Source organism: Gastrolobium bilobum, unplaced genomic scaffold, assembly GCF_033153095.1.
Source record: "Gastrolobium bilobum isolate Gb01-03AN ecotype WA unplaced genomic scaffold, APGP_CSIRO_Gbil_v1 utg26868, whole genome shotgun sequence".
In the NCBI taxonomy this organism is placed as follows: domain Eukaryota; kingdom Viridiplantae; phylum Streptophyta; class Magnoliopsida; order Fabales; family Fabaceae; genus Gastrolobium; species Gastrolobium bilobum.
Window position 1 is genome coordinate 72,903 of NW_026896439.1, and position 15,183 is coordinate 88,085.

The window sequence follows — 15,183 nt, forward strand, 5'->3', positions numbered from 1 at the left end:
GCAATAGCAAATCGTTTTTGGCATGAATCGTGATTTGGCATCGTGGAATCGAACGATTCGGTTGTGAATCGTGAATCAGAATTTTTTAGCGATTCAAAATATAAAAATTTTTAAAAAAAACACTCAACAGTCGCAGGATTTGGAATGACATGTTGTTATCTGAAAGGTTGTTTGCTTTAGAAAAATCAGGGATTCAAAATCCCATTTGAAAAACAAAAGGATACAAGAAGTCAAGAACAGAAAGGTGAGAAGGTGCAAACAGAAGGAGAGACGACTTGCAGAGAGGTGCGAAAGCAACAAAACAGAAGCCTACTTGCAGAAAGGTGCGAACAGAGACGACTTGCAGTGACTTATAAGAAGCAACGAAACAGAAGGAGAGACTTGCAGAGGAGAAAATGCCTTGCAGAAATTTCCAAAGAGTAGCGCTCAAGAAGACTTGCAGACTCTGTGTAGAAGAAGACTTGCAGAGGAGTAGATTCAGAGAGCGTGTAGAAGAAGACTTACAAAAGGCAGAGTAGATTCAGAGAGCGTGTAGAAGAAGACTCACAAAAGGCAAAGGAGTACGAGTACTATTTTTTAAATGGGTGATTTGATTTGTGATTGGAATTTGTAAATTGTAAATATATTAAAATATTATAGTGATGATTCAGCTGAATTGAAAACGTATGAGAGGATCAGAGGAATACATTATATTATTATAATATTATGAAAAAGCTGCAGTGCTGAAGTCGTTCTCAATTGAAAATGCATGAGAGGATGTGTCTTATAAATAGATTATTGTTTCTATTTATAAGACACGTACACATTTCAAATCAGCTTTTTTGTGTATGTGTCACTGTCATGTTGAAATTGAAAGTGCTATTGCCTATTGCTGAAATGAAAGTGCTATTGCCTAGTGCTGCCTATGAAAGTGCTATTTCCTTTTTCATTTAAATAGTGAATAAATTCAATTGAGTATTAGTGCAGTAGCTGAAGACACCTACGGACCTACCTAATAATTTTGCCTTTGATTTTTTTCTTCTCTCTTTTACAGTAATAGAATAATAAAAATGGCTCCAAAGAAGAAATCCCAAAAACAGAAGGATATAACTTGGGATCATTGTAAATCCCTTGCGAATAGGTTGAATGTTAAATGTAACTATTGTCCCCAAAACAATGTGGGGAGGAGCATTTAGAATGAAGCACCATCTAGCTGGAACACACAAAGAAGTTGCTCCATGCCAACAAGTGCCGGAAGAGATAAGGGATCTATTTAAAAAAATATCAGAGGATGCAAGAGATGATGACGAACTAGAGTGCTTTGATGATAAAGATTCACAAAAAAAGGGAGCATGGATAGTTTTATGATAAAAGGAAAAATTGGAAGTGGCTCATCTGCTATGAAACAACAAACTATAAATTCAATGGTGAAGGATAGAGATTTGGTGGTTTGAGATATTTGTAGATGCATATATGGCAATGCATTGCCATTTAATTTAGTTAAGAGTCCATTATTTATTAATATGGTGAAGTCTATTAGTGAATATTGTAGAGGCTTAAAACCACCAACTTATCATGAAGTGAGGGTGTCATATTTGAAGAAAGAAGTTGATCTTGTCCATACTAGTTTGGATAAATATAAGTTGGGATGGAAGAAAACTGGTTGTACATTGATGTGAGATGGATGGACTGATGGAAAGGGTAGATCTCGTACTAATTTTCTTGTTAATAGTCCTAGAGGGACTGTTTTTATAAAATCTGTTGATACAAGCAGCTTTATTAAAGATGCTGAAAAAATGTTTGAATTACTTGATGAGATGGTGATGGAAATTGGAGAAGAGAATGTCGTTCAAGTAGTGACAGATAGTGCTTCAGCCCTTGTATCTGCTGGACAAAAGTTGATGGATAACAGAAAGCAACTCTTTTGGTCACCCTGTGCAGCCCACTGTCTTGATTTGAGTTTGGAAGATATTGGTGGCATTACAGTGTTCTATAATACCATTTGGAAAGCAAAAAAAATTACAACTTTCATTTATAGGCACACATGGGTGTTGAATTTGTATAGAACCTTTTCCAAAGGTAGAGAGTTAGCTAGGCCTGCAATAACAAGGTTTGCTACATCATATTTGACAATGCAGTCAATTTTGAAACAAAAGACTGCAGTTCGATCTATGTTTACATCTGAAAAATGGGTTAATAGTGCTTATTGCTCTAGGCCGGAAGCCAAATTTGCAGAAAATGTTGTTTTGGCTGATAAAAGGTTTTGGAAATCAATACATTATTGCTTGAAAATTGTGTCTCCTCTTGTGAAAGTTCTTAGACTTGTGGATGGTGATTCAAAACCTGCAATGGGATACATTTATAAGGCTATGGATAGATCAAAGGAAGAAATAGCAAAGAGTTTTAATCATGAGGAAAAGAGATATAAGGATGTATGGGAAATCATTGACAAGCGTTGGGATTTACAACTTCATAGGCCTCTTCATGCAGCCGCCTATTTTCTTAATCCAAAGTAAGTATTTTTTTTATAAAATTTATTTATATAAAATTCTTTATATTTTATATTTGATTTATTATTAAGCCTTATTCTAAATTTATAATAATTATATAGGTTTCACTATGACACAAAGTTCAACCCAGATCGTGAGGTTAAAACTGGCTTGTGGAAGACATTGGAGAAGATGTGTCCTGATATTGAAACAAGGATCACAATTGATTCCCAAATTGAGAAATTTGACAGGGCTGAAGGACTCTTTGGAAATAGTTTAGCAATTGCAACTAGAGCTAGGAAGCAACCTGGTAATCATCGAATTTTGTGTATTGATTAAATTATGTTTTGATATTTTTAAAATTAAAAATTAAGTCATTAACCAAATATTTATTTATCAATTATTTTTTTTTTCTAGCTTTATGGTGGAATAGTGTTGGAGACGACTGCAAAGAGCTGCAAACAATAGTTATTCGTATCCTAAGCCTCACTTGCAGTGCTACAGGGTGCGAGAGAAATTAGAGTGTGTTTGATCAATTCACTCTAAGAGAAGAAACCGTTTAGAGCAACAAAGGTTGAATGCTCTTGTGTTTGTTAAATACAACCTTCAACTTGAAATTAGGCAAAAACAAAGGGAGGAAAAAGGAGACACATATGATCTTATCTGCTTATCAGATTTAGATTCTGACGAGGAATGGATTACTGAGCAAGAGGAGCCTTGCCTAATGGATGAGGAATCTTGGATGGATGTTCATGAGTGCTTCAACGTTGATGAAGGAGACCAAAGCAAAAAGAGAAAGAGAGGTATATTTGCATATATAATATTTCTTTTAATCAAACACCTTATCTAATATATTTATTTACATTATGTATATTTTTTTTTTAGGTCCTCGAAATCTTCAAGATGATAGGAATGATAAAGGCAAAGGCATCTTAATACAAGAGGATGTCAACAGGAATGATAACAGAAAAGGATCTCAAATTATTGAACAAGATATGGGAGATGAGTCAGATGACTCTACTAATGGAGAGGATGAAGGACTAGATATGTCAATACTAGATCCTGATAGTGATAGTAGTGATAATATTAATCTTGAAATTTAATGAATATGAGAAATAACTGGTTTTAGATTTGGTTACTTATGGATTATGGTATTTAGATTTTTTTTTAATTAGGATTTATATGATATTATATATTTTTAAGTTATTTTTAATTTGTTTCTGAATCTTACGATTCACGATACAAAAAAGCAGCCGAACGATTCACGATACGTATTGCGATTCAACAACCATGTGTGACACCATTGATCTTTTTTGATCTAACGGCTTTCAGATGAGATGTCAAATTTCAAATTTGACACCGGTGTCAATGGATCTGCCTCATATATTAATATAATATTTAAGTAAATAATAAATGTAGTTAATACTAGTCATTAATTATTACAGGTACAAAGAGACTCTAAAAAATAAAGAATACTGAAAAAGAGTCTCTTCATATTAAATATCTAAATAAAAGTTGAAAAAAATATTTCTATTTTTACTTTAGATTTTTTTTTTCTTACATTCAGAAAAAAAGTAAGTAAATCCCACAAATTTTTTCTCTCGTCTTTTTATAATGGAGTTTTTAAATGAATATAACAAAAAATGTGACGAAGTCCCTAACAAGCTAATCCTTAATTATCCTTTAATGTTTAATGTGATGAGGAACTTAAAACATAGTACAAATGTTTAATGTTTTTTTCTTTTACTTTTTTGAAGGTATATTTTGCAATGAACAAGGGGCAAAACAACTTGCCAACAGTCATTTTAAGTTTTTTTTTTTTTTAAAAACAAAAATCAAAAGCCCAAAAAAGACTAGTATTAATACTATTTTTTAAAGTTAAAAAGAATAACTTTTGAGAAAAAAGCTGGAAAAAAAAATCATAATTTCTTTTTTTCAAAACTTATCAAAATGTAACTATATTTCAATTTTTGTCAGTTTCTTCTCTTCCAATGTTGAGTATGACAAAACTTATCATTTCAATTGAACATCTAAGATGCATACCCTACTTAAGCACATCTCTCTTAAATATTCTCATTATTTTGTTTTATGTTCTTGGTCGGTGAATCTACAATGGAGTTACAATCTCGGGGAACATAACACAAAAAACACCTTAAGTAATGTTTGGTAAAATCAAAACATTATAAGAGAAGTCCGTGTATATATACATTGTTGGATATACATAAACATTGTTGGCATCTCCCTTCAAGTAGATATTTGATAGAACCAACTGGGTTGCAAATAAAAGACCCTTCCTTGCTGCCAAAAATTCAGGATCACTATCACGAACGCTTCCACTCCAACAGCACTATAATTTGTTAACAGAACATCAAAAGAGTATAAAATAGAAGAGTAAATTAAGAATGGGTAAAACATATGAGCATGAAGTCATCGTAACACCTCACAAAACAAAGAATCAATCTAGCAGCAGCAGTATACTTCAATACAACATAGGTGATTTAATCCAGAAATGTAAGATATTTCTGACAAGGAAAGAAAAAACTAATTGTAGAAAAATGAAATACCTGTGACTTCATCATGTCAGTGCTAGGTATATTGTGTGCTCAATACTTCCATCCACCACCATTTCTCCTCCAATCCACTCTGCCATCTTGGCCACCTCCATCCCTTCCACAAAATTGATGATGACCACCGCTACTACTCCCCCAACCCGCTGTGTCACCATGGCTACTACTCCCCCAACCCGCTGTGTCACCATGGCCACCTCCATCCCTCACACCATATTGAAGATCACCACCACTTTTACCCCAATCCATTCTGCAACCAAGGTCACCTTCATCCCTTCCACAAAACTGATGACCACCACTAATTCTCCCCCAACCCACTTTGCCACTATTGTTACCTCCATCCCTTCCACAAAACTGATGACCACCCCTACTACTTCGCCAACCCACTGTGCCACCATGGTCACTACCATTCCTTGCATCAAACTGATGATCACCACCACTTCTCCCCCAATCCACTCTGCCACCAGGGTCACCTCCATCCCTTCCACAAAACTTATGACCACCGCTGCTTCTCCCCCAACCGACTCTGCCACTATGGCCATCTCCATCCCTTACACCAAACTCATGACCGCCACCACTTCTCCCCCAATTCACTCTGTCACCATGGTCACTTCCATCCCTTCCACAAAATTGATGACCGCCACTACTTTTCCTCCAACCCACTGTGCCACCATGGCCAACTCCATCCCTTCCGTCAAACTGATGACCACCAACACCTCTACCATGGCCTATATCCTGATTATAATATCGAGGCTTTGCTTTTTGAACTAACAAAGGATAACCTCCAAACTCAGTTCGATGCAGTTGTAGAGCATTCTTCAAGCTATCAACATCCTTGAAGTCCAAGTGAGCAAACCTGTAAATTTTGCAATTTGAGATTGGAATGCAGTACACACTAATACTTTGCATCGCACACACTATATTTCAGAGTTTTCCAGCCTTCTACAATTACTTATCAATCAAGGTTTACACACGCTGATATATTTCGAGGCTCAATCAGAGAAACTTAACCAGAAGGAGGTCACTATTTATGGAGATTTTTTGTGTACAATAGCCTTCAAGCCGCTATGGCCTGGTCTCGTGCTCAATGAGTTCTATGAGAAGAAAAATTCAGATAGAGAGGGAGCAAGACGGTATTCAACAAAGAGCTAATTCTTGCTTTATAAACAAGGTAGATAAAAAATGAAAGGTAACAACAAAAAAATAAAACAAAATAAACCCCGTACTGTTCATGTGGAGATTACGATATTTTCTCCAGATGACTTCCAAAAAGGAATGTTATCTGACCTACAACAGACCAAACAGTGGGGTCCTCAGGTATTGAGGCGCCCTTTTTTATCTTTAAAAAGACAAGCCAAGAAGTGTTGTGTGACATAAATGAACTTATCCAGTTGAGGCATGATATTGATAAAAAATAATTCCCTCTAGGCAGTCTCTATACTCAAACAAGTAAGCAAATAAACACCTTCCAGTACTTATAATCTGAATTCATTGTAGTGATTTGTGGTTGATTGCACCCCCTATATAGATATAAAAAAAAGGATAAAGTGCTATTCAAATTACAGCTACTGAGTTGAATATAATCACTAGGGAAAACTTGGGATACACAAAAGGGAAAAAACATTAATGATAAGAACATAAACAAAATGACATTAGAAGCAGAAAAACAAGGATTATTCTGTAGTTAAGTGTCTGACTGAAATACAAGCAGAAATGATGTGTCTGTCATAAACTACAATAGTCAATCTGCATTTAGGAGCTGCCGGTAGAGTTTGGTATCCCTCATTATCTATTTAAACCCCTCCGTATTTTGGAGAGGGGCATGTAGGCAAGAAGGAAATCTTTCATAGGTTCAAAATTGACGAATTATAAAAAAATGAATACAAAATGAAAATGATATAGAAATAGTTTAGGTGTAAATACAGCATATTCCCCACTAAATAGATGAAATATAGTGTGATTCATAAATTTCAAGGAAGTCCAGTTAAAAGAGGAAAAAGGAAATGGAACCAAAAAATTGAAGCTTGAATGAAGATATCCAAATAATACTGAATAACTGAAAATATGTTAAAACCTTTGAATGATTTCAGGAAAAGTTCAATAAATCATCTGAGAAACTTACAGTCATCTAGACTAATTTCAAAACCACCAAGGATTTTTTCTGTTCCATTTAACAATAGCATAGATTACAGAATTATCTATGTGAAAAATGCACAGGAGCAATCTTTTTACTAGATTCACAACGACAAAATCAAATTGCATACTGACATGCTGATAATTCTGACATTCATTTTGACAAGCCCATCCAAAGTAAAGTGAGATGGATATGAAAAGGCTCGATGCAAACGGAAGTGGCATGTTGAAATATTCAATAGTACATTATAATCTAACATACAGCACAATAAGAAACATACCCCTTAACAGCACCAGAATCATGAAATTTCGGAATTGATATCCTTGTTATCTCTCCACAAGAACCGAAATGCTCCTCCAGGCTAGCTTTTATCTGAAAGAACAAAGTGGGCATTATTTACAGCTAAAACCACCAATCAAACCATACAAATATGAAATCAAGAGAGATTTATGCAATCTTGTGCAGGAACTGATGCAACAAATCAATATGTTAGAGAAACAATTACCTTCTCTTCTCCAAGGGATCTATCAAAACCCTTTACAAATACAGTTTGAGATTGAACTGTTTCACCTTTCTGGAATGAGTTGCTCAAGTTGCTAAAATTATTAACAAAGAAACAGAAAAGGGAAGATGTCGGCATAAGGCAAGATATTGAAATGAATGAATAGAAAACATCAAGGGCCTGTTTTGTTGTGGTTAAAAAATTTTTAACTGAAAAACATGTTTAACAGTTTTCATAATAATTAGATAAGTTTTTTGGGGAAAACAAAAACCTCCACACAAAAAAGAAGAAGTTATTTTAGTGCTTTTCTCATAAGCTAGAAAATGTAGCTTCTAATAAAACCATATCCCAAAAGTTCTATTTTCAAAGCTTATCCAAACGCACCCTAAACAAAAAGAGTATATACATAATTACCTTCTATCGAGACCCCTTTCCCAAGCTATACCAACTTTGATGGGACGTCTCAACAATTCTGTATTATCCAACTCAAGAGCCTATGAGTACAAAAGCAAATTGGTTCTCAGCTCAATATGTCTTTACACAGAACAAGGGTTCAACAAACATAAGCACAGATGATGCAAGAGGTGTAGCAATACAAGCACTATATATATAAGAAAACCTACATAGCAATGTCAACCTCCATCACTTAAAAACTAATTGTTATGATCGAATAATGCATGCAGCCAACAGGACCTAGTGAGATAAGGCTTGATGGTTATTGTATTACTATGCACAAATACAGAGGACGGATATATAATAAATGATCAGGATAGCACAGATCCTGCTTGGCTGATAGCCCGTCTTCCCAGCATCACTAACCTTTGGGTCTCCTCCCTCTCACTTCCGCAAATACTTCCTTGATAAGAGGAAGGGGATTCCTTCCAATGACTCATCCACGAACTTCATCAAACTTGACATTCAACCCAGAAATTTTGAATGCTCAGCTGATATCCACCATCTTTGTGTAGTGGTTGAAGTCCTCAGTTGATTTTCATTCATAGTAGTCGAAAAGATCAAGATCCTGCAAAGCTGCAAGGTTGATTCATACTTGGGATTGATTCCCCAAGTCAGAATTCAGTCTTACACTCTGTCATCGAATTGACCAACAACATCATTGCCATTGAGTTACTAGCATCCCAAGTGGCATAAGTTGGGTACTCCGCAGTGGCTTACTTTGTATCTCCGGTAAGATATCTGATTTTTCCTCTCCACCTGATATTTAAACAAACTGATTGTGACCAGCGAAGAAACTTGTCGCTTTTTGGTAATATTCTATGATTTACTTCCCCATTTACTTATATTTTATGATTTACTTCCTCACTTTGGGAGTCCTTATTTAGTATAATAGGACTTATTACTTTGTCTTTTAAATCACCTTCTAGAGGAGTTGCAGGTGGACGTTGTGCACTGTTTTCCTGCTTAGATTCTAGGCACATGGACTATAATTGACCGAGGGTAGCAGCATCAATCCCCTAAGGAGGCCACTTGGGAGGATGTCACCACAATTTAGGCCCAGTTTCCATACTTCAACTTCGGGGACAAGGTTGTTTCCCATGGGGAGGTACAAGGTTGTTTCCCGAGGGGAGGTATTGTTATGATAGGAAATGAGGAAGAAACCAATGCCTGGAATGTATATTCTGGAAGGAATAAATCAAGGCATCAAGTTAGATAATTAAGAGCCAAGATTAGTTAGAAAAAGGGGACCCAGCAGCTAATTAGGAAGTTAGGAAGTTAGGAAGTTACGAGGTTAGGAGGTAGTATATAGGTGATGTAATTACCGTATTAGGAATTTTAAGGAAAATAATTGTAGACTGAGACATTGCACAGGTTGAAGGGAATTAAGAAACTTGTTCTCTTGTAATTCTTTCAGTTTTTAATAAAGAACACCATTCATCTCTGTCTTGTCCCATAGCTCTCAACCTTCCCTTCCCCCATTACTGCAACCTCCTGCTCCCGCACGTCGAGATTAGCCCGTAAGCCGGCTTCAGCACCTCCCGCCTTATTGAAAGATGTAAAACAAAGGTTTTTCTAGTATTGATACATTTGATTTACACTGATAGGGGTATTTATACAAGAGTAAACGAGAGGAAAAAATGGATAAGAATGACTCAACAATGAGTCATCAGCCCTATCCTATATAAACAAATTCAAAATTCAAATTCTTATTAAAGGAAAAAATCAATCACTAATTAATAGGAAATAAAAGCGGAAAGATTTTAATCCTGATTTTCTACACACCTCTATGTTCAAACATTTTTTTATTTTTGGACAAACCATAGGTATCCTCCATGGGAGGCAATCCTGTTCGGGGAGGGTTCAGGATTAAGGCTTTAAATTCCTCCCAAAGATGGTACTGTGGAGGATCAAACACATGCTCTCACCCCCACCTGCTCAGCTTCCATGCGCCAACTGAACTACCATCATTTGGTACTCTATGTTCACACATAAATAGGATATATATGCACATTTATGATGCTAATCCAACATTAGATTCCAAAGACAAGACAAGACAATGCTATATACTTTTTGAAGAAAACAATAAATTGACACCATACCCGTCAAAATTGCAGGTTGTAGCAATATCAACAATAATAAAGCCTCAACCACAACTAAGTAAAAGGTAGTAATTTTCTTCAAAAATCAAATGAAGTCAATTAATTCAATTGAAAATACTAGGAATGAGAAAAATATTTCAAAAAAATCAATTTGTTAAAATTTTACAGTAAGTGTATCTCAAAAATATATGACAATGTTGCTTCTAAAGGTACAACTATCTTTTAAATGATTTTTGGCAGTTCTAAAATGATTGCACAGACTATGAAAGGTCATAAAGCTTACTTTTTGTGCTGCTTCTGCTATTGCAAACTCAACATGTCCAAAACCTTTAAACCTCCCTTCGTTATCTGTATGAAGACGAACATCAACAATTTCTCCACACTCTTTGAAAAGATTTTCCCTGAACAATTCAGAAATTAGAAAAAAAACTACAGAAGATAATAACAAGCACATGCATGAAAAAAACATACATACATATCAGACCGTTCCACACTGTATGACAAGTTTCGAACATATATTGTCTTCGATGCAGCATTTTTTTCTTTCTGTGTAGCTGGGGTTTTAAGCTGCAAAATTCGAGGAAATAACATATCATATAAATGATTCAATAATTTGCATTGCAGAACGAGAGAACATTGGTCAATTTCAGGTTTCTTTCCAATGGAGGCAGCATCAACCATCTCCACATCCTTAAGCTCTTTCATACAAGTCAATTCTATACTCCAATAAGTCATAAAACAAAATGAACATTTCAGCAGACATAGGCAAATGCATTATGAAATGCTTACACTTACCTGAGCAGTTTTGGAGGCTTTTTCCTCAATTTCTTCCTCATTGTCCTTTGAACTATCTGAACCTTTCACAGGCTGCAATAAAAAGAAAAGTGCTAAGATATGAAACACTCTGCAAATAAACAATTATATGCACAATTTGCAAGATTCTCACTTTTTCAACCATATGTGGTGACTTTCCAATATCATCGTCTTCTGAACTATCACTAGAAGTATCCTTTTCAACAGTTTTTAAATCAGGTTTATAAGCATTTGATGTAGCATTCTGCTTCAGAACAGAAAATAAGGTTGTGAAACAATAAAAAGATAAGACCAAATAAAAAAAACACAATTATAATTATAGTAGGTAAAATTGGTTCAAAGAACAATATTGTAAAGAACCAATTCAACCAAAAAGCTTAAGTTGTTGGGTGATAGCCTTTTTAATTATTTATACTATTCTTTAACACACCCCCTCACACTATAGCCTACTGAGCTTGGAGGGTGGACAATGCACAGACCCACCTACCTGTGCTAAGAAACTTAATAAGACTTAATTAATTATTAATTAAATGGGGGGCGGTGAGGATCGAACCCGTGACACCAAGACCTTGATACCATGTAAAGAACCAATTCAACCCAAAAACTTAAGCTGTTGGGTGATGGCCTTTTTAATGGTTTATACTATTCTCTAACAAATCTATATAACAAAACTTCAATCTTTTTCTTCTGAGCCTCGTCATCACTTTCTTCAGAACTATCACCCTCATCAGTATCCATCTCCCCCTGTAATTAACACAGGTTATAAACTTTGCCAACCCTCAACATATAACGGATCAGTTCCTACTCTTCAATTAGATATTTCAAATTTCCAGTTTATATATAGCAAATTCAAGGCATCAAAACAGACCATCCGTCACCCTGGAAAGATTCCCCACAAGTCTTGGAAAAGTCAGATTAGTTCAGTTTCTTTTTCAATAATTGGAGCACAAACAACATGACTACCTTACTAACTAAATCACATCTCTTATTTCTTCTAGCTGAATTACAAAGAAACTTATAGATTATCCAATCATTAACCAATGTTCCTTTATTCACATATTGAAGTACAAGAATCAACCACTGACAGGGAAGTCAATAACTCATCATTTACATTGTCCTCATTAGAGCTTCTGTCAGAATCACACTCTGAGTTATACTCTCAACGGAGACATGACTTGCAGAGTTAATAAAATAGCCAAAAAATAAAAATAAACCTATTATCATACATATACAATACTAGCATGAAATTAAAGGTTCTACTATGCATAAATTAAAAGCCTAAATAGTCATGTCAAGTAAACACCTTATTTTGTTCAGAATCTGAAGAGGAATCATTTGAAATAATTTCCCCCTTATTCTTTGGCTCCTCAGCAATCTCATCTATCTTCTGCCTCTTTGATCTTAGTTGGTTCTCATCTTCATCCTCACACACCCTTTTTTCTACATAAATTTAAATTTTTTTTAAATAAAAAGGGTATATTAAAAGGTAACCAAGGAAGAGTACAGAAACTAAGAAGCCATTGGAAAAAGAACCAATATGAAAAAAGGAACACCGAAACAAAACGATACCGTTTGAGAGAGGTGGAATTGCAGTTGCAGTTGCACCATCCTACAAGGCAACCAAAAAGAGTTTAGTTATAGTTATAGTTAGTAAAAGCGGCAATGAGAATTGAGAGAAAAGAATTCGGAAAACAGAGACATTGGTATCTGATTCATTGGTCATTTTCTTCTGAGCCTCGTCATCACTTTCTTCAGAACTATCACCCTCATCAGTATCCATCTCCCCCTGTAATTAACACAGGTTATAAACTTTGCCAACCCTCAACATATAACGGATCAGTTCATACTCTTCAATTAGATATTTCAAATTTCCAGTTTATATATAGCAAATTCAAGGCATCAAAACAGACCATCCGTCACCCTGGAAAGATTCCCCATAAGTCTTGGAAAAGTCAGATTAGTTCAGTTTCTTTTTCAATAATTGGAGCACAAACAACATGACTACTACCTTACGAACTAAATCACATCTCTTATTTCTTCTAGCTGAATTACAAAGAAACTTATAGATTATCCAATCATTAACCAATGTTTCTTTATTCACATATTGAAGTACAAGAATCAACCACTGACAGGGAAGTCAATAACTCATCATTTACATTGTCCTCATTAGAGCTTCTGTCAGAATCACACTCTGAGTTATACTCTCAACGGAGACATGACTTGCAGAGTTAATAAAATAGCCAAAAAATAAAAATAAACCTATTATCATACATATACAATACTAGCATGAAATTAAAGGTTCTACTATGCATAAATTAAAAGCCTAAATAGTCATGTCAAGTAAACACCTTATTTTGTTCAGAATCTGAAGAGGAATCATTTGAAATAATTTCCCCCTTATTCTTTGGCTCCTCAGCAATCTCATCTATCTTCTGCCTCTTTGATCTTAGTTGGTTCCCATCTTCATCCTCACACACCCTTTTTTCTACATAAATTTAATTTTTTTTTAAATAAAAAGGGTATATTAAAAGGTAACTAAGGAAGAGTACAGAAACTAAGAAGCCATTGGAAAAAGAACCAATATGAAAAAAGGAACACCGAAACAAAACGATACCGTTTGACAGAGGTGGAATTGCAGTTGCAGTTGCAGTTGCACCATCCTACAAGGCAACCAAAAAGAGTTTAGTTATAGTTATAGTTAGTAAAAGCGGCAATGAGAATTGAGAGAAAAGAATTCGGAAAACAGAGACATTGGTATCTGATTCATTGGTCATTTTCTTCTGAGCCTCGTCATCACTTTCTTCAGAACTATCACCCTCATCAGTATCCATCTCCCCCTGTAATTAACACAGGTTATAAACTTTGCCAACCCTCAACATATAACGGATCAGTTCATACTCTTCAATTAGATATTTCAAATTTCCAGTTTATATATAGCAAATTCAAGGCATCAAAACAGACCATCCGTCACCCTGGAAAGATTCCCCATAAGTCTTGGAAAAGTCAGATTAGTTCAGTTTCTTTTTCAATAATTGGAGCACAAACAACATGACTACTACCTTACGAACTAAATCACATCTCTTATTTCTTCTAGCTGAATTACAAAGAAACTTATAGATTATCCAATCATTAACCAATGTTCCTTTATTCATATATTGAAGTACAAGAATAAACCACTGACAGAGAAGTCAATAACTCATCATTTACATTGTCCTCATTAGAGCTTCTGTCAGAATCACACTCTGAGTTATACTCTCAACGGAGACATGACTTGCAGAGTTAATAAAATAGCCAAAACATAAAAATAAACCTATTATCATACATATACAATACTAGCATGAAATTAAAGGTTCTACTATGCATAAATTAAAAGCCTAAATAGTCATGTCAAGTAAACACCTTATTTTGTTCAGAATCTGAAGAGGAATCATTTGAAATAATTTCCCCCTTATTCTTTGGCTCCTCAGCAATCTCATCTATCTTCTGCCTCTTTGATCTTAGTTGGTTCCCATCTTCATCCTCACACACCCTTTTTTCTACATAAATTTAATTTTTTTTTAAATAAAAAGGGTATATTAAAAGGTAACTAAGGAAGAGTACAGAAACTAAGAAGCCATTGGAAAAAGAACCAATATGAAAAAAGGAACACCGAAACAAAACGATACCGTTTGACAGAGGTGGAATTGCAGTTGCAGTTGCAGTTGCACCATCCTACAAGGCAATGAAAACGAGTTTAGTTATAGTTATAGTTAGTAAAAGCGGCAATGAGAATTGAGAGAAAAGAATTCGGAAAACAGAGACATTGGTATCTGATTCATTGGTCATTTTTGATTTTGATGAAAGAGACCAAAATTGCAGGAATTTGAATACGACACACTTTTAGGCGTTGGGTTTAGCCGTAGGCTTTTGGGCTCAATACCGTGTTTGGAGACACACACACGCAAAAGACTCTTGGTCGTCCTGCAAGTTACATCAACTTTTTGGATTGATGTGATATCTTCTATATATATATATGGGCGGATCGTTTGATACCGGTGTCAAACTTTGAAATTTGACACAAAATCCTAACAGTTGATTTTCGTCAATCGATGGTTATCATTTATTGGGAATTGCGCTAATTAATTAATCATCAATTGCCAATAAA

General features: G+C 35.0%; 2 protein-coding genes across 3 annotated transcripts; one reads left to right on the plus strand and one right to left on the minus strand.

The window, feature by feature from the left end:
• The first annotated feature begins 1,502 nt into the window (after window positions 1-1,502).
• LOC133299728 (uncharacterized) lies at window positions 1,503-2,989 on the plus strand. Its single transcript, XM_061499216.1, has 4 exons — window positions 1,503-1,654; window positions 1,754-2,491; window positions 2,591-2,778; window positions 2,886-2,989. The coding sequence occupies exons 1-4, from the start codon at window positions 1,503-1,505 to the stop codon at window positions 2,987-2,989; spliced, it is 1,182 nt and encodes a 393-aa protein (XP_061355200.1).
• A 1,584-nt stretch (window positions 2,990-4,573) lies between these two features.
• Window positions 4,574-14,942, minus strand: LOC133299737 (nucleolin 1-like). 2 transcript variants are annotated; one of them, XM_061499224.1, is made up of 18 exons: window positions 14,841-14,942; window positions 14,705-14,750; window positions 14,439-14,575; window positions 13,790-13,876; window positions 13,654-13,699; window positions 13,388-13,524; window positions 12,739-12,825; window positions 12,609-12,648; window positions 12,343-12,479; window positions 11,173-11,283; window positions 11,022-11,093; window positions 10,702-10,793; window positions 10,510-10,627; window positions 8,086-8,165; window positions 7,675-7,765; window positions 7,450-7,541; window positions 5,033-5,891; window positions 4,574-4,815 (listed from the first exon to the last, which is right to left on the minus strand). In XM_061499224.1, exons 1-17 carry the CDS (start codon window positions 14,862-14,864, stop codon window positions 5,072-5,074), a joined length of 2,217 nt encoding a protein of 738 aa, XP_061355208.1. In that variant the 5' UTR covers window positions 14,865-14,942; the 3' UTR covers window positions 4,574-4,815; window positions 5,033-5,071. The 2 variants fall into 2 exon arrangements, with proteins under 2 accessions (XP_061355208.1, XP_061355209.1); XM_061499225.1 differs by lacking the exon at window positions 11,173-11,283.
• Between the last annotated feature and the right edge of the window lie 241 nt (window positions 14,943-15,183).

Excerpts from the sequence above, each read along its gene's own strand:
- LOC133299737 (XM_061499224.1), bottom strand. The coding sequence starts at position 14,864 with ATGACCAATGAATCAGATACCAAT. Across the intron at positions 12,649-12,738 it reads CCAATGAATCAGATACCAAT|GATGGTGCAACTGCAACTGC; the intron begins GTCTCTGTTTTC and ends GTTGCCTTGTAG. Across the intron at positions 7,766-8,085 it reads GAAAGGGGTCTCGATAGAAG|CAACTTGAGCAACTCATTCC; the intron begins GTAATTATGTAT and ends TAATAATTTTAG.
- LOC133299728 (XM_061499216.1), top strand. The coding sequence starts at position 1,503 with ATGGTGAAGTCTATTAGTGAATATTGTAGAGGCTTAAAACCACCAACT. Across the intron at positions 1,655-1,753 it reads AAAACTGGTTGTACATTGAT|CTTTATTAAAGATGCTGAAA; the intron begins GTGAGATGGATG and ends TGATACAAGCAG. Across the intron at positions 2,779-2,885 it reads TAGAGCTAGGAAGCAACCTG|CTTTATGGTGGAATAGTGTT; the intron begins GTAATCATCGAA and ends TTTTTTTTCTAG.